At 35.8% G+C, this 27,661-nt stretch overlaps 4 protein-coding genes across 5 annotated transcripts in view; 1 reads left to right on the forward strand and 3 right to left on the reverse strand.

The window, feature by feature from the left end:
* LOC107577365 (UV radiation resistance-associated gene protein-like) overlaps nucleotides 1-1,892 on the reverse strand; it is a 120,370-nt gene extending 118,478 nt beyond the window's left edge. For both annotated transcript variants that reach the window (XM_016263457.1, XM_016263450.1), the window contains exon 1: nucleotides 1,776-1,892. In XM_016263457.1, coding sequence (XP_016118943.1) covers nucleotides 1,776-1,883 — 108 coding nt within the window. In that variant the 5' untranslated portion in view covers nucleotides 1,884-1,892. The remainder of the gene's footprint in view (nucleotides 1-1,775) is intronic.
* On the reverse strand, nucleotides 1,890-10,013 carry LOC107578632 (diacylglycerol O-acyltransferase 2-like; the record flags this gene model as incomplete). The annotated part of the gene is made up of 7 exons (XM_016264578.1): nucleotides 9,674-10,013; nucleotides 8,447-8,575; nucleotides 7,350-7,457; nucleotides 7,154-7,224; nucleotides 4,485-4,689; nucleotides 3,285-3,459; nucleotides 1,890-2,037 (listed from the first exon to the last, which is right to left on the reverse strand). Coding segments are annotated over exons 1-7 (876 nt in total), but the record flags the coding sequence as incomplete, so codon positions are not given.
* Nucleotides 10,014-13,672: 3,659 nt separating this feature from the next.
* LOC107579037 (2-acylglycerol O-acyltransferase 2-A-like) lies at nucleotides 13,673-21,305 on the reverse strand. The gene is made up of 6 exons (XM_016264925.1): nucleotides 21,170-21,305; nucleotides 20,409-20,587; nucleotides 17,575-17,779; nucleotides 17,153-17,327; nucleotides 14,284-14,483; nucleotides 13,673-13,827 (listed from the first exon to the last, which is right to left on the reverse strand). Exons 1-6 carry the CDS (start codon nucleotides 21,261-21,263, stop codon nucleotides 13,673-13,675), a joined length of 1,008 nt encoding a protein of 335 aa, XP_016120411.1. The 5' UTR covers nucleotides 21,264-21,305.
* Nucleotides 21,306-22,250: 945 nt separating this feature from the next.
* The window catches only part of LOC107577381 (microtubule-associated protein 6 homolog), a 22,497-nt gene continuing 17,086 nt past the window's right edge, over nucleotides 22,251-27,661 (forward strand). Inside the window, exon 1 of the mRNA XM_016263468.1 lies at nucleotides 22,251-23,267. Within this exon, the coding sequence (XP_016118954.1) occupies nucleotides 22,555-23,267 (713 nt within the window). The 5' untranslated portion in view covers nucleotides 22,251-22,554. The remainder of the gene's footprint in view (nucleotides 23,268-27,661) is intronic.

A 27,661-nucleotide genomic window follows, 5' to 3' on the forward strand; every position in this document is an offset into this window, starting at 1 on the left:
ATAGGGACTTCACATTTGGTTTCACATTTCAGTTTTTGGTAACCGTGCTTTCTGTTTTTAACCGAACAGGAGATGGCTATCATTGGTGAAAAGGTTGTAGTCTGTAAAATTTCCCTGATAAAAATTTGAAATTTCAAATGTGATTTTTTTTCTAAATGCTTGCAACAAATGCAATGCTTGTTTGTAGCGCTACAAAAAGTTTTCAGATTATATATCAATATGACTATGAAACAATTATTATTACTACTACTAAACAATTATTAATATAAAATTATTAATACTACTACTAAATTACAATGTAAAAAAAGAAATATGTCTTGTTCACAATGTTATGGTCTATTATAATATGTTACAAATATTACAATATTTGTAATATCTCACTGTGAAGTAAAAAATGAGCATTTAAGGTAAAACAATAATAATTGATATTATTCTATTGTACAGTACAACTGTAAAATTGCAATACAAATATTTATGAATGTTTCCATTTTTTTGAAACCATCAAGATTAAAAAAATAATAATAATAATGCAGGGAGCCCCTAAAGGTTCTCTTTTGTTGACAACAGCCGGTTTATACATACTTTTCATTGCAAGATTGGTTAGATGGTTGGTGCATGTTGCATTTGATAATCATATTAAGCCATATCGCAATTATATTTCAATTAATCATACAGCCCTACATGAAACCCTTTAAAAGAAAAATAAACCTAAATGTAAATATTTAATATTGCATTATATTATAATATATATAGCACAAAAAAAAACATCTGGTTTGGTTCTTCTGGCAAGAAACCACTCTTTGCTTAAAGCCATGACACAATAATGTTTGCAGCATTGAGTAATGCAACAATTCCCCTCACAGAATGCCAAGTCATCAACACACACTGCTTAACAGGAAAACCTGTGATCCCCAAAACACTTCCCGGGAACCAGCAATGTGATTAAACAGACGATTTCTGCAGGACATGACTATCATTCCACATAACTGAAGTCTACACTCAGATTCAGAGCATGTATGAGTGCTGTGGGTTTCGCAACACTGCAATTGTTACAACACACACAATCACAGCTACTCTCTAATGGAAATATCAAGCATTACATCAACAACACAAAATATGGCTGTACTGCCTGAAATATGTATTAATAGAAATTAAAAAAAATAAACAAAAATAATATAAACACAATAATACTTTTATTCTGGCTGATAAACCATTTAATGTCAACTACTAAACTCTAAAAAGAAACCAAGTGAACCAAGCATTCATAACTAGGGTCTTTCTGTAGACTAGACCCCCAAAACAATGTGTGCCAACCTTAAAGCAGGACATCATTTATAGTCATTTATGTCAGTGCTGTCAAAACGCTGCAGTGCAATTGAGATAAGCACAGCACCACCACTACCTTCCTAGCCAGTTTCAAAATCTTTGAAGCATGAATAATAATAAATATTAGGATTCTGTCGGGTTTATTTTGTATTTGTGTTGGAGTTTGAAGATCCACCGTGACAAGACAGCCAGACACTACACTGTATAACCGGTCTAGTATATTTAATGAACATGACAGCTCTTTAACATTAACGTCTTATTTAATGCTTCTCATATTTCTATTTCTATTTCTTACTCCACTGCATTCATAAATGCTGACCAGAGCTTAACTGGATATGGAGGCCCAGTGTTGTGATCATCCGGTGACATGTGACACATGCACAAGCAGATCCGCTAAACATTCACACACTGTATATGCGGGCACATATGGCTGGATGCTGCAGGTGTACCTGTTGTGATGTGAGCTCCACATGCAGGACTCTGGATGATGCTGCTCCGGGGTTACTGCTGACAGCTCCAGCGGACACTACGAGATCCCGACCGGCGGTGGAGTTCATCCTTCTACGGTACCAGCCATGAAACAGGCAGGGGGCAAAACCTAAAATCTTCTGAAGTCTCTTTTGAACCGTACGCCACCAAGAGCAATCGTCAAAAATCACCTGTTTGTAAACCTCATTCTCACCAAATGAGTAGACAGGCACCAGATCAGCACTGAAAGGGGAACAAGAACAGGTTATAAGAATGACAAAGAAAGACACCAAAGAAAGATACATTTTAAAGCACAAAGAGAATCTGCAATGGTTAATTTTACATAACTGTTTCAGTGTAATTGTGTCTTAAATCCTGTGAGATATAGAAGAATTTGCACTTTAAAGGGGTCCTATTATGCTCTTTTATAAAGTCTTGATTTTGTTTTGGGGGTGTACTAGAACATGCTCTCATACTAGGTTGTTCGAAAAACACATTATTTTTCACATATTTTACATTACAACACCTCTCTCCCCAGTCTGGCATGAACGGCTCGAATAGTTCCTGTATCAAATGAAGGCCCGCCTTCTGAAATACGAAATGTGCTGTGATTGGTTAGCTGGGCCAGTGTGTGTTGTGATTGGCAGCACTCGACGCCTGGTTGGGAAATGTCATGACCCTTACCATAGCCGCCTGCCAGCTTCAGTGTAAATATTGTGTCAATATCAAATCAATTTCTTCAGTGTAAATATTGTGTCAATATCAAATCAATTTGAGTGCAATTTAAACCCGGATGACTGTGACCTCTCTAAGTTCATCTGTCTTGGGAAAGCTAGCGTGTCTCCGACATACTGTAGTGATAACACTCTTTGCCTTCTCTAGTGCAGCTCAACCAGGTCTCGTCCCATTGGTCGATATTTGTGAGATGTAATCCAAACGAGTCATTCGTTGTAGTTTTTGAAAAGTGATTTCTGTTAAATAAAATATCTCCTTTTGAATTGGACTTTGAGCTTTGTAACTTTGCAGATCTTTTTTATGCTCAAACAGCAACATTACAGACTAACTAAAGTTGAAAAAGTGAAAAAGCATGATAGGACCCCTTTAAGAACTTGTCTAAAAGTGCTTATTTATTCTATAAGCTTCTGAGATTTGAATAGTTGAGGATTGCAGTATTACTATTGCTTTGTGATGATGTAGCTCAATTCAGAGCAAATATGTTGGCAGATTTCATGTTGTTTCTCTGCATTTCTGATCACAAAAAGCTGGCTTAATAGGCTACTTCACTCCAAACTGCTTTGCTAACCCAACATGGGCTTACTTCTAAAGGCTTTGTGTTGCTTCACCTGAAACAAAAAAACTCATGCTACTACTACCAACATAAACCTAGACGGCACAAAGAACTTTATTGACTTGTGTTTGTGGAGTAAGCCAGTAGTGCTGAAGTAAACAGTGCTGGGAAGGTGGTGAGGGAAATGATTTGTAGTTCTCACCCTTGCTTGAGGGCCAGTTTCACAAAGCCTTTGCGTTTTTTCAGCGTGACGGAGTTCATTCCTGGGGCACAGTCCAGAGATTCTGCAGCCCCTCCGATCACAATGACCACAGCGTTGCCTGTACCGTTACTAGACAGGAGGAAGTCCATGGAGTTTCTGTTTACTGGGCAGATACCTGAGAAACAGAAGGGAATAGAGTCTTTGGTCAAGTTTATACCAGGGTTTCCCAAACTGGGGTTTATGAAGGAACTGCAGGACGTTCTTGAGTTGATGAAAAGCTAATAAACAAATCACAGAAATGTCAAATTTAATTAGCCTAAATAAAAACGTTCAAATAAAAACAATTAATAAAACAAAACACTTAATAAAAATGAAATATTTTATTTGTTTACCTGTATTTGTTTAATATGACAATTAATCAACATCAGAGAACCATAAAAATGCAAGTGTGTTGTTAACTTATTGAAATAATAACTTAAAATCTCAGCGGGTACTTCAAGTAGGTTAAATATGTTTAGGTCAAAATATTTAGGTCAAAAAACTGTTGTTCGACTGACAAACATTTTTAAATCCATGGTCTACAACTACGACTGTCATTCTTTATTTATTATTCCTTTACAAAAATGGTTATATTATAGCCTAGTAGAAGTATAGTAACCAGGTTCATTTATACATTTTTTTTTTTTTTTGCGGATTGATTACCATTTGTATAACCACTGTTTTAAATACCATGAAGTCCGACTTGACTGAATTTAATAGAATTTATTGAATTTACATTTACATTTAATGTCAATATTATATTATATTATATTATATGAATTTTTGAGGAAACATTTGTTTGACATTTTTTAAGAAACCATTAACGTTTGTTTCTTATAAGAGAGTGGAAGAAAATTCTATCAATCTGCGGGTACATAGGGCAGGTTTCAACAGAAGTTCTTCAAAAAATATTGACATCAGCACATGCAGGGCTGTGCTTCTCTACGCAATAGGACAAAGCTCAGAGGTCCTTGATAGACTACAGGATTCTTATCTAAAGCACAGAGAGGACAAGTATGGTCCTCTTTTTAATCAGCCAAAACTGAACTTCATGCATTGAGTCAGTTTGATCTTCACTCAGTGTCACATGATGCAACTGCAGGCAATGAATACATGAAAGCTTTAATCCACAAAATGAAACTAATATGCAGTTATATGTACCTCCAGACATCAGGTAATCCCTAAACAATGGCAAGCGGAAGTTTCCAGCCAATGTGGCAAGAGACGGCTTGATTCCAGGGAATATCTTGGAGAATCCTGTGGCCTCAGTCCCAAAGTTACAAAAAGCACCAAAACAAAAGATGCCGTGAGGGTGATAGCCAAAAATGTAGTTTCGGCTGGGAAGCAGGTTATGTGTCTTAATGAGCTGCAAATAATCAAAGAAAAATTAAAAAGAAAAATTATTAATTCAACTGCAATGACAAAATTACATTTGCAATGGTTTTTGTATGAATATACAGACAGGATGTGATGCTAAAAATCGCAGTGGTAAATGATTAAATTAACTGATTAAACTTCATTTTAACAGCTGTTGAATATATATTTAGCATTAAGCAGACCTATTTTCCTAGATTTAGGACATTATCACACTTTATCTTAAGGCAATAAATGCTCTTAACTCAGACACAGTTACAATAAACCTGTATGTACATTATATTGTTCACGAACGCAATTTCTTATCAAGAATTATCATTAAGCACTAATCTGCTGTCCTAATATATATTCTTTTCAGCAGATAATTAAGGACAGACTTGCAGAAGATATTAGAATGGAGCAACAGTTGAATGCATGAATGCAATCTTACAAGGAAGAGTATGTACAGAGTGTAAAAGCTGCATATAGCCTGTGTACGTAAGAACAGCTAATCAAACAGGCAGTATTGCATAATGACATGAGTGGATGAAAAAACAAAGGTTTTAAGACAGATGCTTTGTCAGATGGGATGGTATAACTGTCTGGAGGAGGCTTAGAGAAAGTCTAGTCTATGGAATGTTTACCGGTGCCCTTGTTTTTGAGAGCAAGACTCATGATTTCATCATGTGACTAAACACACGTGTTCTGCAAGGTAAACGTCACTTCTCACCAAAATACCCCATAATCCATAATAAACTGCTACTTCCAGTGAAAAAGTCCATCCTTTGTTGTCATCTCACATCAAAATCCACATATTTGTTTAGAATGGTTTCGGACTGTTTTCGCTCATAAACAGTGCTTGATCTGTGAAGATTTCTCTCCCGATTCAGACGTGATTGCTTTGTGATTACTAGGGAATAATGGGTGGTTGCCAGGTGTATGCTTATTGGTCCAAGTCAAAAGCACACATTATAGATAAAGTTTTTTATCTATAATATTTTTATAATAAAATATCTAGTTATAGGTGTATCTAGTTCTTATTTGAACCCATTTTCTCCACAAATTTGTTTGAAATAGGTCTGATTTGATCATCAAGATCGCAGCTGGCACGCACTGTAACACTAGGAGAAGTGATGATTTCATCATGTGACCAAACACACTACGTGTTCTGCAAGGTAAACGTCCAAGCCAACTGGCACACACAAGGGCCTTTCTTTGAGTCCTGACTGACTCACACATATACTGTATATTTTTTATATTAAGTGTTGACTGTGGTTTTGATTGAATATGAATACTTTAAATTAACATTTGCATTAAATAACTTTTTCTTAGACCAGTATTTACTAAGGATTTACTGTATATTGTATAGAAGTGTGTCAGTGAGTTAACAGTTTACTTTTATTCTCTTTCATCGTGCAGATATTTGTTTCATGCTAATCTGTGCATGATAATAATGTGTCTGGCTCATAATTTAGTGCTAGTAAAGTTTCTGTATCACCTAGTTGTTGTACAGAGGCCTGTACTCTGCCACGCATATAAATAAGACACAAGACAAACAGAAAAACAAGTGCTCAGTGATTAAGTTTCTACTGATCAGGATGAGCAAAGTCTAGCAGTGCACTTACAACTCACATCAAGATCCAACCAACCCATCAGGAATGTCAAGCAGAGAAAAGAACAGGACGAAACTAATGGCTGATAAAATGTATTTTTTATCTTTTCCCCTTTGCACTTAACAGAGTTATCAATGCATATTTACACATTTTACGCTGGCTAGAATATAAAAACTACCATTCAAAAGTTTGGGGTCAGTAAAATTTTTCTTAAACAAGTGGATGCTTTTATTCAGAACTGATGCATTAAATTGTTCAAACGTGACAGTAAAGACTTTCACATTATTACAAAAAATGTATTGTATTCCTTTGAACTTTCTATTTAAGAATCCTAAAACAAAAATTATCACAGTTACCACAAAAACTATTAAGCAGAACAATTTCACCTTAATAATTGTAAGTAATGTTTCTTGAATCCTGGAATAATAACTGCTGAAAAATCCGCTATGCCATCACAGGAATAAATTTTAAAAATCAATTCAAAAAGAAAGCAGTTACTTTAATTTGTAATAATATTTCACAATATCACTGTTTATAAATGTAATTTGGGTGAGCATTTTTCAAAAAAAACATTTTGAACAACAATGTATATGCAAAGTAAAATGTCACGACATTGTGTGGAAAAGAATATGTGAGTATTAGATGCGAGTAAATAATGATGGAATCTTTTTTTTATGAACTGTCCCCTTTAAATCTATATATAAATGCTGGAGGATTTGTACTTTGACATTTGCAAAGTCCATATATTTCCTAATTCTACTTTGAGGATAATCTTTATTTATGTAACTATTAGCTGTTCAGTGGTTAAGCCTTTATTTTTATTTCCTTAAACTGTGACGTTGTATAAGACGTAAAATCACTCACTCTTATGGGAAAATAGTCTCTAAAGTATTTCCACACAGTCCAGTTTCTCACCCAGGTCGATCTGCGGCCTCCTAAGATATTGGAACATTAACAAAGAATACAAATGCAAACACAGTCACAACAAGAATCCTACACTTCTGAAGAGATTGAATCATGAATGGTGTGCTTTAATCAGCAAAAAGAATGAAAAGGTTACCTTGTTTAGGGGTGTTCCAGTCATAGATCAGCCAGGCGGTGTAAATGGCGGCAATTACCCAGCAGTCTGTGCAAAACATGTACATCAGCAGCAACAAGCAGCCAATGCCTAGAAGAGCAAAAAGAGTATTTAGAGTGGACGTAAATCTATAAAGCAAGCTGAAAATATAGAGAGCTGAGATTTTAAAGGAATAGTTCACCCAAAAATGCAAATTTGTTGAAAATTTACTAAACCTCAGGTCATCCAACATGTAGATTTTGTTTCTTCATCAGAACAGATTTGTAAAAATGTAGCATTACATCACTTGCTCATCAATGGATCCTCTGCAGTGAATGGGTGCCGTCAGAATGAGAGTCCAAACAGCTGATAAATACATCACAATATTCCACAAGTAATCCACACGACTCCAGTCCATCAATTAACATCTTGTAAAGCGAAAGCTGTGTGTTTGTAAGAAAAAAAAACCTTCAAGCCATTTTAACTTTAAACCATCACTTCTCGCCAAAATACCCCATAATCCATAATAATCTACTACTTCCAGTGAAAAAGACCATCCTCAGTTGTCCTCTCATATCAAAATTCACCAACATATTTGTTTAGAATGGTTTTGGTTTTGCTGTTCCACTGGAGCAATATTATGGATAGAGGACTCATATTTTAGCTACATTTTGAAGTCCTCAGTGATGGATTTGTTTCTTACAAACACACATCTTTTCACTTCACAAACCATTAATTGATGGACTGGATTACTTGATTATTGTGATGTTTTTATCAGTTGTCTGAACTCTCATTCTAACTGCACCCATTCACTGCAGAGGATACGTAATGTTAAATTTCTGCAAATCTGTTCCTATGAATAAATAAACTCAACTACATCTTGGATGACCAAGATGAAGGGTGAGTGAGCTGCAAATTTTTCAACACATTTTTAATCCTATTTTATTTTATTTATTTATTTTTTGGGAGAACTATTTTTTTAACATTCATAAACACTGAAATTAATTCATTTGAGTTCATTAAGGCAACACAAGTACTACATTGTAAATTCTCTCAGTCGCCGACTTAAGTCTCGTAATGAATTTAACTCTTCCACTCACCCATGACAAGAAATGTGATGACAAACTGCAGGACAGAGATCACCTGCAGATATTTCATGATCTTGGATCGTGTCAGCCAGGGGACGGAGGGCAGGTCGTGTAAGGCCGAGAGGATGCTAGAGCCTGAGCCTATATGGGATTTAAAGGAGAATTGGAATTAACCATCTTAATGTTGTGGGAACGCTTGTTCTCTACATCAAGGTCTGTCTGTAGCCTAGGAGTAAATGCTGACATGCATATCATGACTGTGACGAACTGGGATGATGTCCATTGAGAATGGTGTCATTCAGGTTGTTTTTTGTGCATAAAATGTTATCTAATGCCAAATAATTCCTAAAATCTCAGAAAAAAACTCTCTGAAGATGTATGAAATAACCAACTACACTCTTAAAAATAAAGGTGCTTCAAAAGGTTCTTCAAGCGATGCCATAAAAGAACCATTTTTGGTTCCACAAAGAAGCATTCAGTCAAAGGTTCTTTAAAGAACCATCTCTTTCTTACCTTTTTATAATCTAAAGAACCTTCTTTCGCCACAAAGAACCTTTTGTGAAACAGAAAGGTTCTTCAGATGTTAAAGGTTCTTTATGGAACCATTTAGACAAAAAGGTTCTTCTATGGCATCGTGAAGCACCTTTATTTTTAAGAGTGTAATGACTCTTTGCTATTGCATGAGTGACAATATGAGTGGCAAAAGAATGACAGCACACAACCAACACTGTGATACTTCTTCTAATTCATTATTCACAAAACTCAAGCCAATTTTACACAGTGCAAAAAAGATTAGATGCAGTACTGAAGCACACATACATAACACTTCTCTTACAATCACTGAGATCAGATCACAAGACAACATAATCCCATTTTAACTGAACAGTCCATCCTGACTGAAAATAACAACAAACATCAGACACAAAGTAAGACACTGATGCTCATGTAACACTTCTCATTCCCTCTCGATGATTGGAACAAGATGGAGACTAAATGAATCTCACTTAAGTGTCTAACTTAACTATGATCACATCCTAGGTAGTAGGACGTCCTGTTATCCAGTATGTATATATATATATATGTGTGTGTGTGTGTGTGTGTGTGTTTACATACATATAATATATATCTAAAACATACACATAAAACATGTATATACAGAACAATCATTTATTAAATTGTGTTAAATGATAACACTAAATTAAATTAAAATGAAATTATTTCACAAAATATTTAGCTTACCCTTTTTCACTCCGGAATACGCAGCGAGTATGGTCTTCATGGTTGAGGCACGAATAATACATTTAACAGAATAAATCTCGCTGGTGGAAGTTGCGCTGGTCTACAGCATCTCTCTCTGTGCTGGCGTCAGCCGCGAGCTCACAGGCGCGCGCCTGTCATTTAAGCGCCTCAGGGGGAGGGGCATACAAAGCGCTGACAATCAAACTATAACCGCCTTCGCTGTCAGCGATATTTCAATACGAAAAGTTGTCAAATTTTTAATTGCAAAAACCCGTTCCTGTCTGATGAATTTCTTCAAACTTTAAAGCCTCCGTGCCGAGATGTTTGGTTATAGCTTCATCTGACCTAGAGGCTTTAAAAGGTCTGTGAAGGTAAACTAGACGTGAATGGGTGCCCAGCCAATCAGGTGGAGGAGACTTTAGCCCCGCCCTCATGCTTTATTGCCCAACACTGATTGTCCATGTCTACACTTTACAGGACTGGATTGGGGTTCGAATTCGGCCCTGTACAAATCCAGCCCATCCGGCACATGAGCTCCCCTGTGAGTGTTTTGCTGGGTTATAGGGCCTTAAATTGGAGTAAATAAATGAATAAATAAAACAGGACAGAAACATATAATGATAGATATTACTGAATTCACAACAAATGCAACAAACTAATGTATTTTTGTCACATAGAAATGCACTTGACAGTAAAGCATTGATTTTGAGCTGGAATGCAGAAAATGCACTGCTATTAAATTCTGTCATAACGTCCTCACCCTCATGTCATTCCAAACATGTATGACTTGTGGAACACAAAAGAAGATATTTTGTAAAATTTTACCAAACCATTTTGGTTACCCTTGATTTCTACCGCATGGACAAAACATTCTTGAATTTTTCAAATGATCTTCTTTTATGTTCCACAGAAGAAAGAAATTCATATAGGTTTGGAATGACATTATGGTGAGGAAATGATGACAAGTTGAATTTTTGGGTGAACTATCCCTTTAAGAACATTTTTAAACAGTTAACACCTAATTTAAGACACTATTTATCTTTAATCAGGCTCTTACTTAATTAACATTTTACTTCAATTCAAATTAAGAGTTTAGCTGACTAGTAATAGTAAGTTGGTGGTCACAAACCATGGTCCTCATTACCATGGTTATATGGTTTTTATAAGTAATAATAAACTATGGAATTCGTCATTTTAAAAAACGAAACATGTAGAAACTACAAAAACAACTATAAAAGTAAAATATTCCCCAATATTAGTAATGAGAGTAACGTTTATAATAAAAAACATTTCTGCCAAAACACCACAGGCTATTTGTAAAGTGTTAATAACTGCATGTTAAATACTATGGTTCTGAATTTACAAGCTTGTAATTATGTTTTTTACCTCGTCATGCAGTTTACATTGTCGTGGCTGTTGTCAGCCAGCATCCCTACAGAACCTTTAATGTTCTCATATCACACGACTGTATAACACAATTCTGTGTCGCATCTGAATGGATCAAGAGACTTCAAATTCATACGAATTAGCCACCTTGTCAAATACGTACAAATTGCCGTGAGATGTCCCGGTGCTCCCGATGACCAGTACATGCATGACTCTTTATAAAAAACAATCATTAATTGCTCCTTTTTTCTCATGTGTTTCAACTTGAATTTTTAATTTACACCAAGACTGAAATAACACTTTGTAATTATACAAAACTTCAATAGGCCTCAGAATTGAGAAACTAAAGAGTGAAAAAGTGAAATTAGTGAGAGATAGCAGCCTGCCAGACTGAATGTCCATAAGGGACTTTTTTTCTTTCTTTTTTTTTGCAATATTAAAGTTTATGAAATATGAATAATATTTTATGATGTTTAACTATTTACTTTTTGATATCTGATGTCACAATAGGTAAAAACTGATAATAAGACAGTTCAATTTTGATGAGGAAATATATTCGGTCTAGACGGTAAATTACACAAGCTAACTGTAATTTGTACTGTATCAATATCAAAGGTCCATTTAGCAGAGATCATTTAGTTGGTCTTTGAACTTTAATCTGGATTAGAACATTTGTTGGCATTAATTGATGTACACTGATATACTTATATGTCTTATATTATCGGATGGTCAAACAGATAATGTTTTTGCAGCTTCTTTATGATAGATTGTTTTTCAATTCAATTCAAGTTTATTTGTATATACCGCTTTTCACCATATAAATCATTGCAAAGCAGCTTCACAGAAAATGAAAGTTTCTGCATTACATTTAGGGGTAGCTTATCAGTGGTGATTATGTCAAGGTGATGTCCATGTGGCAGAAGTGGACAAAACAGAACAGTATTCTTACAAGTGTGTAGTTTTGTCCATGTTTTTGCCCACTGGTGCAGATAAGGAGCTGTTGAAATGATAAAAAATGTTCTAAGCATCAGGTCTACTTGTGCTTTGCTCTTTTGTTCTAAAAAAAAGAACAATTAATGATAATATCAGATTTTCAGATCAAGATAAGAGAGACATTTCATACTATATTAAAATTGTTAGAATGGAAAAAAATTATAATAGAATTGGATTTAATAATAATAATAATAATAGAATAATTTGATATCGGGCTGGAGATGTGGTGTAAATACATCCTCCATACAAATTATCTATGTTCCTCTGGGTCAAAAAGCACCCAAGAAACCAGATGCATAACCAGATGCTTTTAAATAAAAGATAATTATTTAAAATATATATAAATTATCACTTATATATCATATATGTGATATGGGAGACTCATGTTATGCAGACTACATTATATCTCTGATAGGCCAAATCTGATGTTACACAACTGTTTTTCTTGAAAACCAAAATTAGGATCATAATAGGATCAAAGTACACTAGTTTCTTAAAACATACCTACACATGTTTATAGACATACACACCTCCATGCCCTGCCGCAAAGCATGCACACATGTCCCCTACCCCACATACAGTACACACATATCAAGATGCACACAAAGATTAGCACAAAGATTCCAGGTACAGTAACTATCATGCACTGTGTCCCTGACCAATGCTTTTTTTAAAGAGCAACAGGGTTAGTTATTACACCACAGATGCGATGGAAAAAATGGTAAACAAAAAAAAAAAGGATTGGAGGAAAAGTTTAATTTTTTTAGTAAATATTTTCTCAAAAACTTTGGGTTGGCTTACAAAACCAGTGATAGGTTTTCCTCACACCTGATTTTATTTACAAATGTTTTGTGAGCTAACACAAAGTTTCTCTGGGAATGCAATACTTTTGTGAGCATACAGAAAATTCCTCGGGACAAAAGCTTACCGAGCTAATGCAAAAGCACTTAAATAATTTTTTTTAAATTGATGCATTTGTCAATCTGTTTATCTGTCTGATGTCAAGACTTTCATGTTTTACACCATCAGATGAATAAGTTCCTTCTTAAATTTGTCTTACTACATGTTGTAATGTCCAGTGACCTTTATACACTGCAATCATCCTGAGAGATGCGTCTTTTGGGAGTCAGTGGAGAAACTTAAGCGGCTCTGTGTCCCGAATCATTCAAACAGACAGAGTAGTAAAACTGGTGTGGATTTATTCAGACATGCTGCTTTAAAGCATATAGAGTAGAACTGTAAAGGTTATTAGTTATAAAGTTATTTTACACAGTAAAAGTTATTACTTTTGTTCCATTTGCCATATTACATTATATTTCTGACATGAGTAAAACCAATTAATTTAGAAGTTAAAACAATGAAGAAAATTTAATTTACATGATTACAATTTTTGGAACATGTGTAAACATCAACTGCTGTAAATTACACATTGCATTTATCAGGAAATTAAAATTCTATTTTTATTATGTAATATTATATTACTGGTTGACAACAAAAACAGCAATGGTTTAAAAGCTGACAATATACAACTGAGACTAAACTAGACATACATAACTCTCTTTCTGTCTCTCTCTCATAAACACATACATACACAATCTCAGAGTCGCTTCAGTGATCCTCTCACTGGAACAGCAGGTGAGAGTCTTCAGGTACACCATAATTTCCTTTGTGTTCCTCAAACAGGTGTGTGAGTTCATCCATATAGCGCTGGTGAAACACGTCCAGTTCTTCTGCTGTTGGTTTCTTGTTTTTCTCTACTGGAATCGGCCTACCCACTTGAAGAAGATAGAAAGGACAGTTAAAATATTACCTTCATAACTGAAAACACAAAGGTAAAATGACTGAATGCATGGAATGCATGAATTGACAGACGGACAGATGGCTAGCTAGATAGCTAGACAGACAGACAGATAGATGATCGATAGATCTGTGAGGCCCAGCAACCGATTCACCTCACGTTTGCTGACATGACTATGTCTGACATTTCAGCAAATACCATGCTTGTACTATCAAAGTTTTGCAATGATTTGGACCTGTTTACAGTAGGCTAAAAGTGGTAATAGATAAGATTTGTGCACTGGTACAGTACAACAAATAAAAGGCTAAGAAAAGAGAGAGAGGTTATTGCATCTGAGGTTATTGCATTGGCACAGATTCAGAATATGGCTTTAATTTACTCTTAACCTTGACCTGACAATGATGATATTTGTCTAATATTTGATTGCGCTTACCAACAGTGTTGATGGGTTTTCTGTATGGCATTAGGCCGAAGCTGTACTGGAAAACTCCTCGTGCATGGAAGAGAGGCAGAGAAATGCCCATAATGCTTTGCAGACGCTCTTGAATATATCGCAGCCAGGTGCCATGAGGGTTCTCCAACTGGTCAAACACCTCATTCTCTCCAAACGAATATATAGGTACCAAATCTGCACTGGAGGAAAAATAAAACAAATAGATTTTAAACCAATTTTTTTGCTAAATATAGAGAGAAAATAAGTAAGAGATCATGTACGCAATCATTATCACTAAATAAATAAACCCTGACACAAAACAGAGCTGTTTAATAATTATACACATAAATTGTACATTTCTAACATTTTTATTCTGCCTCATTAAATTTTTTTCTTTTGTACAATTTCTTAATCAATCTCTTTAGTTTGGGTCCAAGCTTGTATTTCAGAATTGACCGACTGTGGCTCAAGAGAAGTATCTGGCAATGAATAACTGGCGCAAACACAACTTTTCAATTTTATTTGGAGAAATAAGTCTCGTTACATAAAAAAGTACCTTAACTAATTCAGTTGGTGATGGAGGTTTAAATGTGCTTGACTTTACCACTTCAAAGACAATTTTGAAGAACAGATGGATCAATAATTATTTTTGAAGTTTAAAGTTTATTTAATTTTCTGCTTAGCAAAACTGAGATTGAATTAGAATAGAGATCATGAAGTGGATGATCATTCTGAGCCATTTCTTGTATTAAAAGATCAAATTTGGTATCTGATCCCAAATCTAATCTTCGAAAAAATGGGTGGCATTGTTTTACAATGTAATTTTTAATTAATATTAGTAAGATCCCTGTTAGATTAAGTAATTTTCATAAGCACGTTCTACTCTTCATGGGTGCTTATCTATAAACATAATTTTTCTTCTCATAAATGTATAATTTGGAAAAACAAACATATAACGTTTAAATGCAAAACTTTGCTTTTTCAGAAATGGATTGAAAATTATCATATATTTGTTAAACAGTTATTTAATACAAATGGACACCTGTATACACATTCACAGAATTTCTTTATAGGCATAATATTCCGATAACTCCAAAGGAATACTGTATAGTGTTTGATGCTATACCATGCAGTTTAATATGTCTGTTTTAAATCAAATGTGAATAAGGAGACTGTGGGGAGTCTTAAACCTGTTATTGCAATTAATGGAGATAATATTACAGACAGGAGATGGAATAATTACTTTATTAGGAATTTACTAAAAGATTATAGCTCTAATGTTTCCTCAAAAACATTTTGGAACTCAAGATTTCAGTGCATTGAGTGGAAATATGCATGGATGTTGCATAAAAAATGTTGTATAACTAATAAGGTGAGTGAAGTACATTTTAAAATACTTCATCTGTATCCTGTTAAAGTACTTTTCCTAAGATTTTTTACTGATACCAAATGTGACTTTTGTGGATTGGAGTCCAAATGTTGTCTATTAATTTTTTTTTAACTGCATTTATAGCAGAATGTTTTGGATTTACTTGGGAGGTCTTTTCTATAAATCTTTAGGCATTTACGTTTCTGTTTCTGAAAAAGATGTTTTGTGTTATTTTAATAGACAAAGATTATCACCAATTGAGGCTTTTAAATTGTTAATCTTTGTTTGACTATGGGGAAATACCATACGCATAAACAGAAATGGGCCAAAGGAAAGCCACATTTTTTTGTTGTTCAAGGTAGAAATGAAACATATTAAGTTACTTCTTGGATTGAAAAATAGTAAAGCAAAACACACAAAGATTTTATGTGAAGACTTTAAGTTATTGATATGATAATCTCATACCTGTTTTGTTTGTTCTTCCTATCTGTTAAATATCTGTTCAAGGAATTGTTATATCAATACATTCTGATATGTACACTCTTAAAAATAAAGGTGCTTCAAAAGGTTCTTCAAGCGATGCCATAGAAGAACCATTTTTGGTTCCACAAAGAACCATTCAGTCAAAGGTTCTTTAAAGAACCATCTCTTTCTTACCTTTTTATAATCTAAAGAACCTTCTTTCGCCACAAAGAACCTTTTGTGAAACAGAAAGGTTCTTCAGATGTTAAAGGTTCTTTATGGAACCATTTAGACAAAAAGGTTCTTCTATGGCATCGTGAAGCACCTTTATGTAAGTGATTTCTGGCAATAAAGTAGGCTATAAAAATTTTTTATCAATTAGATCAATGGGTTCTGTCAATGCTTTGACAAGGTAAGGTGTTTTTTTGTTTTTTTGCCATGCAATAAAGCTAAGGTAAAAGGCCAATTTAAAATATTGGTAAAATGTGCATAAAATCAGTATTTTGTTAGGGCAGTATTTGTAGCAGTCGAGAAATCATGCTGCAAAATTGGTCCAAAAGGTTATGCGTTTTTGTGCCAATGCATTGTTAAAGAATCAGTGTATTGTGTAATATTCACATATAAAACTTTAATGGCCAATTAAAAAATATTGGTATAGTAACAAAGTAACTGAAATAAAAATGCAAAAACTGACACTTTAAATCAACATTTCAAACAACAACATCAATAAAACATCTAAACAAAAACAGTTAAAGACAAAAAGTAGTCATTGATAATATCTAACCATATATCCAGATCAAAATGTAATAAAATTAATTCATGTGTGATGACAATTTCTTAGCAACTAGGGATTACACAAACCTGTTTAAATATATTTTATATAGGGCTATACAGGCATCTAGTGGCTACACAATGGTATTGCAGATGATAAATGGTGCAGTCAATTTACAAATAATGACTACTATGACAACCAATGTGAATGTAACAAGAAACTAGTACTATGTACTATTAATTGATCAGGAAAAAGCTGCCGCTTACCCATGCTCTATTGCAAGCTTAATGAAGCCCTTTTTATTGGCCAGGTGTACGGTGTAGTCACCAGGATGGGCATCTAAAGCCTCAGGGGCACCCCCAACTGCAATGACCACAGCGTTCCCACCTCCCTTCCGCTGGAGCAGATAGCTGGCACTCTCCTTGTCTGATGGTACCAAGCCTGGAACACACACACACACACACACAGCTGTCTGTAATAATAGCACTAAAAAAAAACTTTACATCATCGAAATAAAATAATAAATGTACATTATGCTATTTATACACATTTTGCCTTGTGTAAATAGTAAAACAATATATAAAATAATATTTTGAGGCACTTTACATTAAAGATTGTTGTCTCTGTGATAAGTTATAATGTTAATAAATATACACTTTTACAATATTCTATGATCAGGGCAACGGACCTGCAGACATAATGTAGTCTCTGAAGAAGGGGGCTCTGAACCAGAGAGGCAGCATGAGAAGGTTACTTCTCAGCCCAGGGAAGAGTTTGCTAAAACCTGTCGCCTCCGTGCAGAAATTTGTAAATGCACCAGCCACAAGAATACCATGAGGATGGAAACCCAGCACATAGTTCTTCCTAGGGTCCAGATCAGCTGTCTTCACCAACTAGTAAAGAGACAAAGAAGTTAATGTAAATAACTTCAGTATTTTAAAGAATGTGAATAGGTTTGATATGGTTTCTTTCATATCAAAGGTCATTGATCATGTGCTGTTCATGTGCAATGCGGTGCTGTATAGGGCTCTATTATGACCTTACACACTGATCTAGGATCTGCTAATACTTAACTATTAATACCAATCACTACAGTGAAAGTGTTAACAGAATACTAAAACTATTTATCAGCAACACAGAACAGTACCAGCCAAATCAGACTCAAGCCAGACTGATTTGTGTTTGAGGTAGGCTACTGTAGCTTTGGCTTGACATGAACAAATCCAGGAATTTCCAAGAACCACGATCGGAATCTCCAACACAACAGTTTTTCAGAGAAAACCAAATAGTTGTTCTCTAAGAAAAGGATGAACTGTACTGTTAGTGCAGTGTGAAACACATTTTCATACATTCAGTGATCTTTTACTATCCATTCTGCACTTAATATCCACCAAAGGCGAGGGTTGCGACTTGGTTGGCTTGCAAGGGTTGCGTCCACTAACTACTGTATGTTCTCTCTCACACACAAAAAAATTTTTCTGACTGCTAACCATGTAAAGTTCTCATCACACCATTATTAAGACGGTTACCAATAATGAAATAACACTGCACTTGTGGAGGTAGGTTCTTAATAACTCAGACACTTCCTTTTCTTAAAGGAAACAAAATTCCCACCATGTCACCTTCAATATTCATGTGCATAAGCAAAGGTTTGCTTTTTCCAAGATCCCTGATCTGCTTTCAGATCAGGAGGTTTTGTACGGATGAGGGAAAATTTGCACCGGTGGTTGAAGCAAGGTTTCATCTTAATCAATTATTCACTTTGAATACAAATGCTCTGTGTAGCTACAGCAAGGCCTCTTTAATACTAATGACGCATTTAGTCATATGCTGTGCTTCCTGCGAATCCTGGGACAAAGTCAGATTGTCTGGTGAATTGACAAAAAGGGACATTTCTTAGAAAAAATTACAATTGTAAGTAAATGGTTGAGCTCATATGATTTATACAAAGCCCATTGAATAATCACTAACTTAAATGATAAAAAAAATACAAAGCCTTTAAAACAAATCAAAATAACGTCTATAATCATCACATTGATTCTTTAAGTTGTTAAGTTGTTTTGATAGAGATGGGTATTTTTGTCTCCCTTCAAGATCATGGCCATGACCCTTGGATTGAACAGGGGTTTAAATCCCCCACAGTGTTTAGAGTTACTCATTCACTCTGAACACAGAGAGTCTTCTAAGGCCATATGCCATCTCTGTTGTTCAGAAGGTGAAAACACTATCATTATGGACAGGTACATACAGATAAGACAATTATTGTATCAAGGGTTCAACTACCAAAGCGATAACATTTCCCTGATATGCTAATCAAATCAGTTTAGTTTTTGATGCACTCTGTTGAGAAAAACAAAACCTTTCATCAAGATTGACAAGAGTACAAGTATAGCGAGGTTGGCCACTAAAATACTGTAGTACTTATCAGCTTAATTTAAACTTTCCAAATACAAAAAGTACTCCTAAAAGTTATTTGCAAGTTATTTTACAGACAAAATCTGCAGTATACATTTTCTCTACTGATTATTAGTGCACTCCGCATTAAACCTCAGATGCATGAAAAATAAACTCTAAACTATTCAAAAGTTTTTCAAGAATATTTAATGAACAGAAAGTTCAAAAGAACAGCATTTATTTGAAATAGAAATCTTTTGTAAAAATGTAAACGTTACTATCACTTTTCATCAATTTAATGGTTCCTTACTGAATAAAAGTATTAATTTCTTTAAAAAAAATCTTACTGATACCAAACTTTTGAATGGTAGTGCATAATGTTCACTTCAAAACGGGAATACAATTATTCTGATGCTTTTTCTTTTCCAGAATAATGTTTTGTGAGAGGTACAGCAATTTAGAATTTCGTTTTTAAAACTATTACATACAACGATCGATTGTAATAATGAAAACTAAACCGTTTAATGTATGGTAATTCCACATATATTTGACAACCAATACCATATCTAAATCAATGCAAAAGATTATAATATATTTAAAATGCATTCAGACAAAGAACATATTTCAAACAACACAATAATATTTTAAGCAAACCAACACACTATATTAAATACTACCATGAGCTTATTAACATTCTGTAAAAAAATATATATGGATTCTGGGTTTTGCACCATTTTCAGATAATGAATAGACACTAGATGGCAGTATTACATTGTTCTCCCATTATTTAAACCTGCAAATCACTGTTTATCTGTACAGCTAAATGGTTCGGCCTTGTTTTTCTCCCTGGAGCAACAACAATGCGTTGGTTTCATTTGGTAAAAGCTCTATTATGCTGATATTCATTGATGCATATAATAGCAAAAAGAATGACAACAAAGAAGACACTGTTGACATATAAAGCAATTCTGTTTTTATAAGCTCCATTTCAAACCCTGGTCATCTGGTCAAATTAGTTCATATGACACAATTTGTACAAGTGACAAAATCAGCTTCTGATCATGTTTAAAAGGTCAACCACCAACCAAGCAACACTTTTGCTATGCTTCACTAGATCCGCCCACTCACCTTTATAGGGAAATAATCTCTCGTGTACTCCCACACACGCATTCGACACAGAAAGGGCACTTTTCTACCTCCTCGTGAAGGTGTGTCCCAATCGATGTACCACCAGATAGCATAAAGCACGCTGATGAGCCAGAAACGAGTGTAGAGTAGGAAGAAGAACAGTATAATACAGATGGGGGCTGCAAAAATTATACAGATAATAAACACAGGTGCATTAGACATACACATGCACAGGCTGAAAGAAAACACATCAGCTCAAATACATCTACAGTCAGGATCTTTCCAACCAAAGACTTTGACCTGGAGATTTTGACCTGTCTTGGTGCTTTGCTAAAGGCCTACATGGTCACAAACAGAACAAAATATGTTTGATACAACACGTTTTCCTGCTTTTTACAAAACATAGTGAAAACATGTGTTCTAGAAAGAGGCATTTGTATGAGGTTATACTCTTGCTCTCAGCTTTTATTACCTTTAAAACATGAGAGCCAATGGACCAATCACAAATCAGCATACAGAAACTGCACAGTTTATCTAAATGCAGAACATCAATAAAGCTACAATATCTTTCTTAAAGTAGAAACACTGTAAAAGGGATTCTATTGAGAATCTCTTTAAACTTAAGTTTAAGTATTTACCTTAAAAAGCAATGACTATTGCAGTACATGTAAGAGACAGGACACAGACTGTGATTAGATCTCATTCAAGATCAACACTTGATGGCTTTGCAAAGAGACTATAATAAAATCACATGCACTTACCGAGCGCCAGGAAAGAGAAGACCCACTGTAATACGACAGCAGTCTGGATCCTTCTAACCAGAGGCACATCAGCCGGAGCAAAATAAATCTTCATGTCTAAACCAGAAGACAGCAAGAGCCGGCGAGAGGCCGAGAGATCAGCACAGCACTAGGATCTCCACTCTGAGGTCAAAGTCTGACACCATGTCTTGGTATGCTCCCCTCCTCTTTTCATCTGCCACCTTATCTGATCTGCAAGTGAAAGGATTATAGACCAAGAGTACCTTGATATTACACCAATGAGACTTTTGACCCCAGAGACAAAGGGCTGTGCAAAATTAGGCCTCATAACATGTGTATGAAACGAAGAGATTAATGCAGCTGATATGCATGATGTTATTTTAAATGATATATATATATATATATATATATAACATAAGTAATAATGTATTTAGAAGTGAAAATGTATTTTACAATGAATATATATGTATGTATATTATTAATCATGATAATTTGTTCATGTAACACTTGAAAAAATGTTACAATGTAAAAAATAAATATATATTATGATTAAAGCAAATACATTTATGCTACAAAATATTTGAAATAAATGCTGTGCTTTTGAACTTTCTATTCTTTCCATGTTTTCTATATCAAAGAATCCTGAAAGAAACTGTTTTCAATACTGATAATGATACGTTTCTTGAGCAGCATATGAAATAGCCTTTATGTAATACATAATGACTGCTGAAACTTCAGCTTTGCCATCATAGGAACAAATTACATTTTAAAATATATCAAAATAGAAAATTGTTGTTTTAAATTGTAGTAATATTTCACGATATGACTGTTTTTATCAAGTAAATACAGCCTTGGTGAGCATAAGAGACTTCTTTCAAAAACTTTAGAACTATATAGCCTATACAGAGAATAATAAGTATAACATGTTTGAACTATTTTTGAGCATCCTTCCTGATTTCCAACAGAGATATGTCCTCAGAACTGTACTTTAGTGGGCGGGGATTCGAGCGCAACTCCGCCCATTACAGACGTTGCGTGATGATGACAGTGGCAGGTGATTCAGCTCCTCTCCATGGATGCTGAGGAGGAGGCGCGCGGGAGGGGCAGCTGTGTCTTCACAAATTCTCGTAATCTAACGAGCGCGAGGGGATCAGGACGGAGCAAAATCTGAATATTTCACAGGTAAAAATCCCTCAAGAACCGGTAATGCCTCTTTTACAGGGGATTTATGTTCTGTCATCTTTGACAGCATCGTTTTAAGGGAAAACATTGCGAATCGGACATTTTGTGACACGAGCGCGTTTAGTTCCACAAACTGAATAGAAAACAGCTTTGAGAAAAGGAAGAGATTGACATAACAGAAGGTAAGACTTTGGCAAACCATCATGGCATGGCCCTGTATCTCCAGAGCCTGCTGTATGGCTCGGTTCTGGAACCAGCTGGACAAGGGCGACATTGCGGTGCCGTTGGTTTTCACCAAATACTCGGACGTGTCCGAAATGCAGCATCTTCACCTGCAGCAGCCTGCGCCGAAGGTCGCCATAGAAACGCAGCCGTTTCACAACGACCACGACGCGGTGACCAAAGGACCTCCAGCCCAGGATGAAAACATCTTAGGATCTGTGATGCGCCAGGACTTCAAACACTGGAAAGTTCGCCCGGAGCCCAGCTGCAAGCCCAAAAACGAGTATCATTGCCCTGAGGTTCCTTTTAACAAAAAGACCCAGTACCAGAAGGACTTCAAACCCTGGCCTATCCCAAAGAGGGGAGATCATCCTTGGATCCCCAAACCCTCTCCGACCATCTCAGTGGGCAATGACCGCATCCCTGACAGATCCAAAAACACCTTAGAGATGATGGACAGTGGGGTGGAAAAGAGCGAAATTGCTGACAAGGTGCAAGAGAAGGAGATCCTGTCTAGTGAAAGGAAAAAGAGACAAGCCAAGAAAGTGAGCATGGTTTCTGAAAACAAAGCTGGCGTGAAGTTGGACGGGCAGAGAGTAGGGGATGCCACCACTACAGAGGGTAAAGGGAGGGCAGCTGTGGATGCTCTCAACCGGCAGATCAAACAAGAAGTGTCCTCTGGCAGCTCCTACAGGTATGGCTGATTGATCATCAATGAATGATTGTACAGTGAATAAAGACCAGGGGTCCGGAACCCCAACTTCCAAGGGGGCCTCAAGATAACTAAAAATGATTTAAAATAAGACAAAACAATTACTACAAGAAGCTAAAACAGCTAAAAATGTAAATCTTACAACTGTCAATTTATTTAGAAACCAGGATTTTTTTGTACATGTGCAACAAGCTTGTATACATGAGGAAGCCTGATTTTAAAAGTGTGATGGTATTGTAAATCCTGGAATGATGATGAAAATTAATAAAATCACAAAATGTCATGAAAATTTTTATAATTTTCTAGTTATGCAAAGGTCTCAAATATTGATATTGAAATTGCTATTTGTACAAAATTTAAATATTCATTCACTCGTTTAAACATCTGAAATTATTAAATGTAAGTGTCTATAATTATTTTAATAGTTATATGTTATAATATAATTATTATAATAAATTATTCTATTTATTTATTTTAATATATTGAAACTGATCCTTGTTTCTGGAAGTAAAACAGTTAGAAAATCAGTGGATTTGTCATTACAGCAGAAGTATCTTGGTGGGACCATTGACAGCGTCATTGACAGCGAGTCAAAAAGGTTGAGAACTGCTGTTGTGCAGGGATTTAGACAGAGGCTTGATTTGACAGTAAAACCTAATTTGAGCCGTTATGCTAAATAATAATAATGCAAACTAATACAAGATAATGTCTCTAAAAAGGAAAAAAGGATTAAGTGGGGGTTAAGAAATATAAAATACCACTAGACCAGTATAAAAACAATTGAAGTCAGTGTAAAGTACCAAATGGAAAGGGTATTGTAGAGTGAAAAAGCCATAAGGAGGTCAGCTGTGGGTTAAATCTTGTGTATACTGCTGTACTAACACCTACAGATGGCAGGACATGCAGGGGGCTGGAGAGCACTGGAGCAGAAGCTGTTTTTGGAAAAGGCTTTAATTTTCTTCAGGGTTAGCTTTAGGGTAAAGTGAGGCCATTGTGGCAAAGTGAGTGCATTGTGGAATTCCTAGTTGTTAAAGGATTAGTTCACTTCCAAAATAAAAATCCCTCACCCCCATGTCATCCAAGATGTTCATATCTTTCTTTCTTCAGTCGCAAAGAAATAAATTTTTTTGAGAAAAACATTTTCTCCATAAAATGGACTTCAATGGTGGCCAATGGACTGAAGGTCCAAATTGCAGTTTCATTGCAGCTTCATAGGGCTCTACACGATCCCAGCCATGGAATTAGGGCTTGTATAGCGAAACGATTAGTTATTTTCTTTAAAAAATAAAAATGTATATACTTTTTAACCACAAATGCTCGTCTTGCACTAGCTCGACTTCACGCATTGCATAGTCACGTTAGAAAGGTCATGTATGACATAGGCAGAAGAACCGACCCAGTGTTTACAAAGCGAACGTGCAAAGAAAGTCAAATGCCCTTTACAAAAAAGGTAAAACAACGATGTCGTTGTAGTTGGAGGAGAAAATGAGATGGAGTTTTTCACCCTATACTCTAATTTTTTGAACCAGAGTACACATGAAGAGCTAACCGTGCGTGACCTTTCCAACGTGATTACCTAATGTGTGAATTTGGACCTTCAACCCGTTGGCCACCATTGAAGTCCATTATATGGAGAAAAATCCTGGAATGTTTTCCTCAAGAACCTTAATTTCTTTGCGACTGAAGACAGAAAGACATGAACATCTTGGATGACATGGGGGTGAGTAAATTATCAGGAATTTTTATTCTGGAAGTAAACTTTAAAAATCTATTTGTTGAGGTGCAAAAAAGTGGTGTAATTGTCAGGTTTGTGAAATTCAGAGAGCAGTCTTTACAGAGTCCTAAAATAAGCTTTTATTTTCCAGCTATAGCATGTAAAACATGGCCTTTTCACTTGCTTTTATTTGTATGTCTTTGTTTAAAACAGATGCGAGCTGAAGTTTGTATAGTGCTGTGCTGTTCCTGGTCCTACTTGGTATTCAGTTGCCTTTCAATCACTTTTTTATTACAAACCGGGAACAATAAATGTGTAAAGAAAGAACGTTCTCCGTATTCTCAGATTTGATTTCTGTGTCTCAGTTGAAAAGTCTGTCATTGTTATTGGGGAGTATTTGTGTTTAATTGACAGGTGGCAATTGGTCCATAATTCACCCACTCATTCATGTGCACTTGCAAATCACTCATGCAGCTGAACAAGATTGAGCTTTTTTGATACTCTGTACAGTTATGATAAATTGCTTGTGGTGCTTTGCAGGTTGCTTTGGATAAATATGCTTGTATACATTATATGGTGTTAAATTTAGCCTGAATTGCGTTGGAATCTTGCCTTTAAACCTGCATATTTTAGGCTGGTGTTATTTGTTGGGTGAGAATTTTAATCTCAAAATGCCTCTTGGTGCATCAGGACACATTTCATATTTCCTGTGTGGATTTTTTTCTTCTGAACTTTGAGGAAAATATACAAGAAGACAAAATACAGAGTCATCAGATCAGTTTGCTTGACAGTGCATGCATGAATTGTTATAGTGCGATTCTTTAAACTGAAAAGCTCAGGATTAGTTTGACTTAATCTCATGTTTAGTCCTGAGTTTTGCTTTGTTGCCGTGTCATGCTTCAAAGCAGTGACAGGGTTTAAGCTTTATGACAGAAGCTGATGAAACTGGATATCAAAAATGATCCTCTTACTGCAAGAAGCCTGTGAAAAGCATTCTGTGGTGTTTTATTTTGAGCCAGAGAAATCAGGTGCGCCTTGACAGGATTAAAGAGGAAGTTGCTTCCTTCATTTATCTCTCTACTGTCTCTTGCTCTCTTTCTCCCTGTAGACCAGTATGCTTTGGTCTGCAGTTTATATCTCTTGTGCACAAAATCTTGGAATAACTGATAAATTTGAGCAGTTTAAGTGTTTAGCAGTTATTTTGTATTTAGTAGTTATTTTAGGGTTGTTCTTTGTTTCTTATTGTTTCAATGTTTACTTGACTTAAAAATAGAACGTACCTAGATTCAGAGTTGTTATTGTTAACTAAAGGTGCATCCCAAGTGATGTACTTATGCACTATTCTATGCCATTATGTAGTATAAATTAGGGGTGTAACGATATTCAAACTAAACAGAAAAACCACGATACACCACCCACGGTACATACCGCGGTACTCTCATGGCGTACCGCGATGCTCTCTTGGCCTACTTCACCCCCTGCTGCAGAACAAATCTGTCATATAGGCTATATAAAATTATAATGAGAACATGTCCTGTAAAAGAACATGCCATGTTTCAGCGCGTTATGTAAAGAATGCATCCACAGAGTTATATCTTCATGACTAGCACAGTCAAGTTTGCTTCTGCAGCCACTCACAGCCTTTTGTGGAACTATAAGTTGCAATATGTTGTTTATATATATATATATATATATATATATATATATATAGTGTATATATTATTTATCTCATATAATATGTATTTGGTTGAGTTGCGCTGCAGTAAGCACTTCATTGTAGTACTATGGTGATTATCTCTTCAGCGCGCAGCACGAACAGGACAAACAACAATGCAAAATATTAATAACTATGACTGGGACTGTCATATACATAACATTATAATGAGAAAACTATTATAATAAAATGCTGTGAATTTTTAGAGTTTAGTTGCCATGTTTCTGCTCGTTGTTGCGTGAAGAACGCGTCCACAAAAGGAGTTCATTCAGAGCCGCACAGACACGTTCATGCATTCGGGGCATTTTGTGCAGATAGCCTATAAGTCATAATATTAACGTTATGTCCACGCCTGCAGCCCCCCCCCCGGGGAGCCGTCCGGCCTGCAGCCCCCCCTGCAGTCTCACCTCCTTTTTGGTCTTGGGTTTCGGGCAAGTTACAACCGCTGTTATTCATTTGGGGACGCACCTGCCCGTGACCCAAGTGGAAGCCCAGATACCTAACCTCCACACGCCCAACCGCACGCTTCTTCGGGTTGGCTGTGAGTCCGGCCACTCTCAGCGCTCTCAGAATAGCCCTCACATGCTCCATATGACGCTGCCAGTCATTGCTATAGATGATGATGTCATCTAAATAGGCAGCGGCATATGCAGCATGGGGCCGGAGAATACGGTCCATGAGACGCTGAAAAGTGGCCAGAGCCCCGAACAGCCCGAACGGAAGCGTAACGAATTGGTGTAATCCAAACAGCGTTGTGAAGGCTGTTTTTTCCTTAGATACCGGCGATAAGGGGATCTGCCAATATCCTTTCATTAAATCCAGTGTCGAATAAAAACGAGCTGTGCCCAGCCGGTCCAGCAATTCGTCAATCCGCGGCATTGGATACGTGTCAAATTTCGACACAGCATTTACTTTGCGGTAATCCACACAGAACCGAACAGAGCCGTC

This window comes from Sinocyclocheilus grahami, unplaced genomic scaffold, assembly GCF_001515645.1.
Source record: "Sinocyclocheilus grahami isolate Dianchi unplaced genomic scaffold, SAMN03320097.WGS_v1.1 scaffold32.1, whole genome shotgun sequence".
Classification (NCBI taxonomy): Eukaryota; Metazoa; Chordata; class Actinopteri; order Cypriniformes; family Cyprinidae; genus Sinocyclocheilus; species Sinocyclocheilus grahami.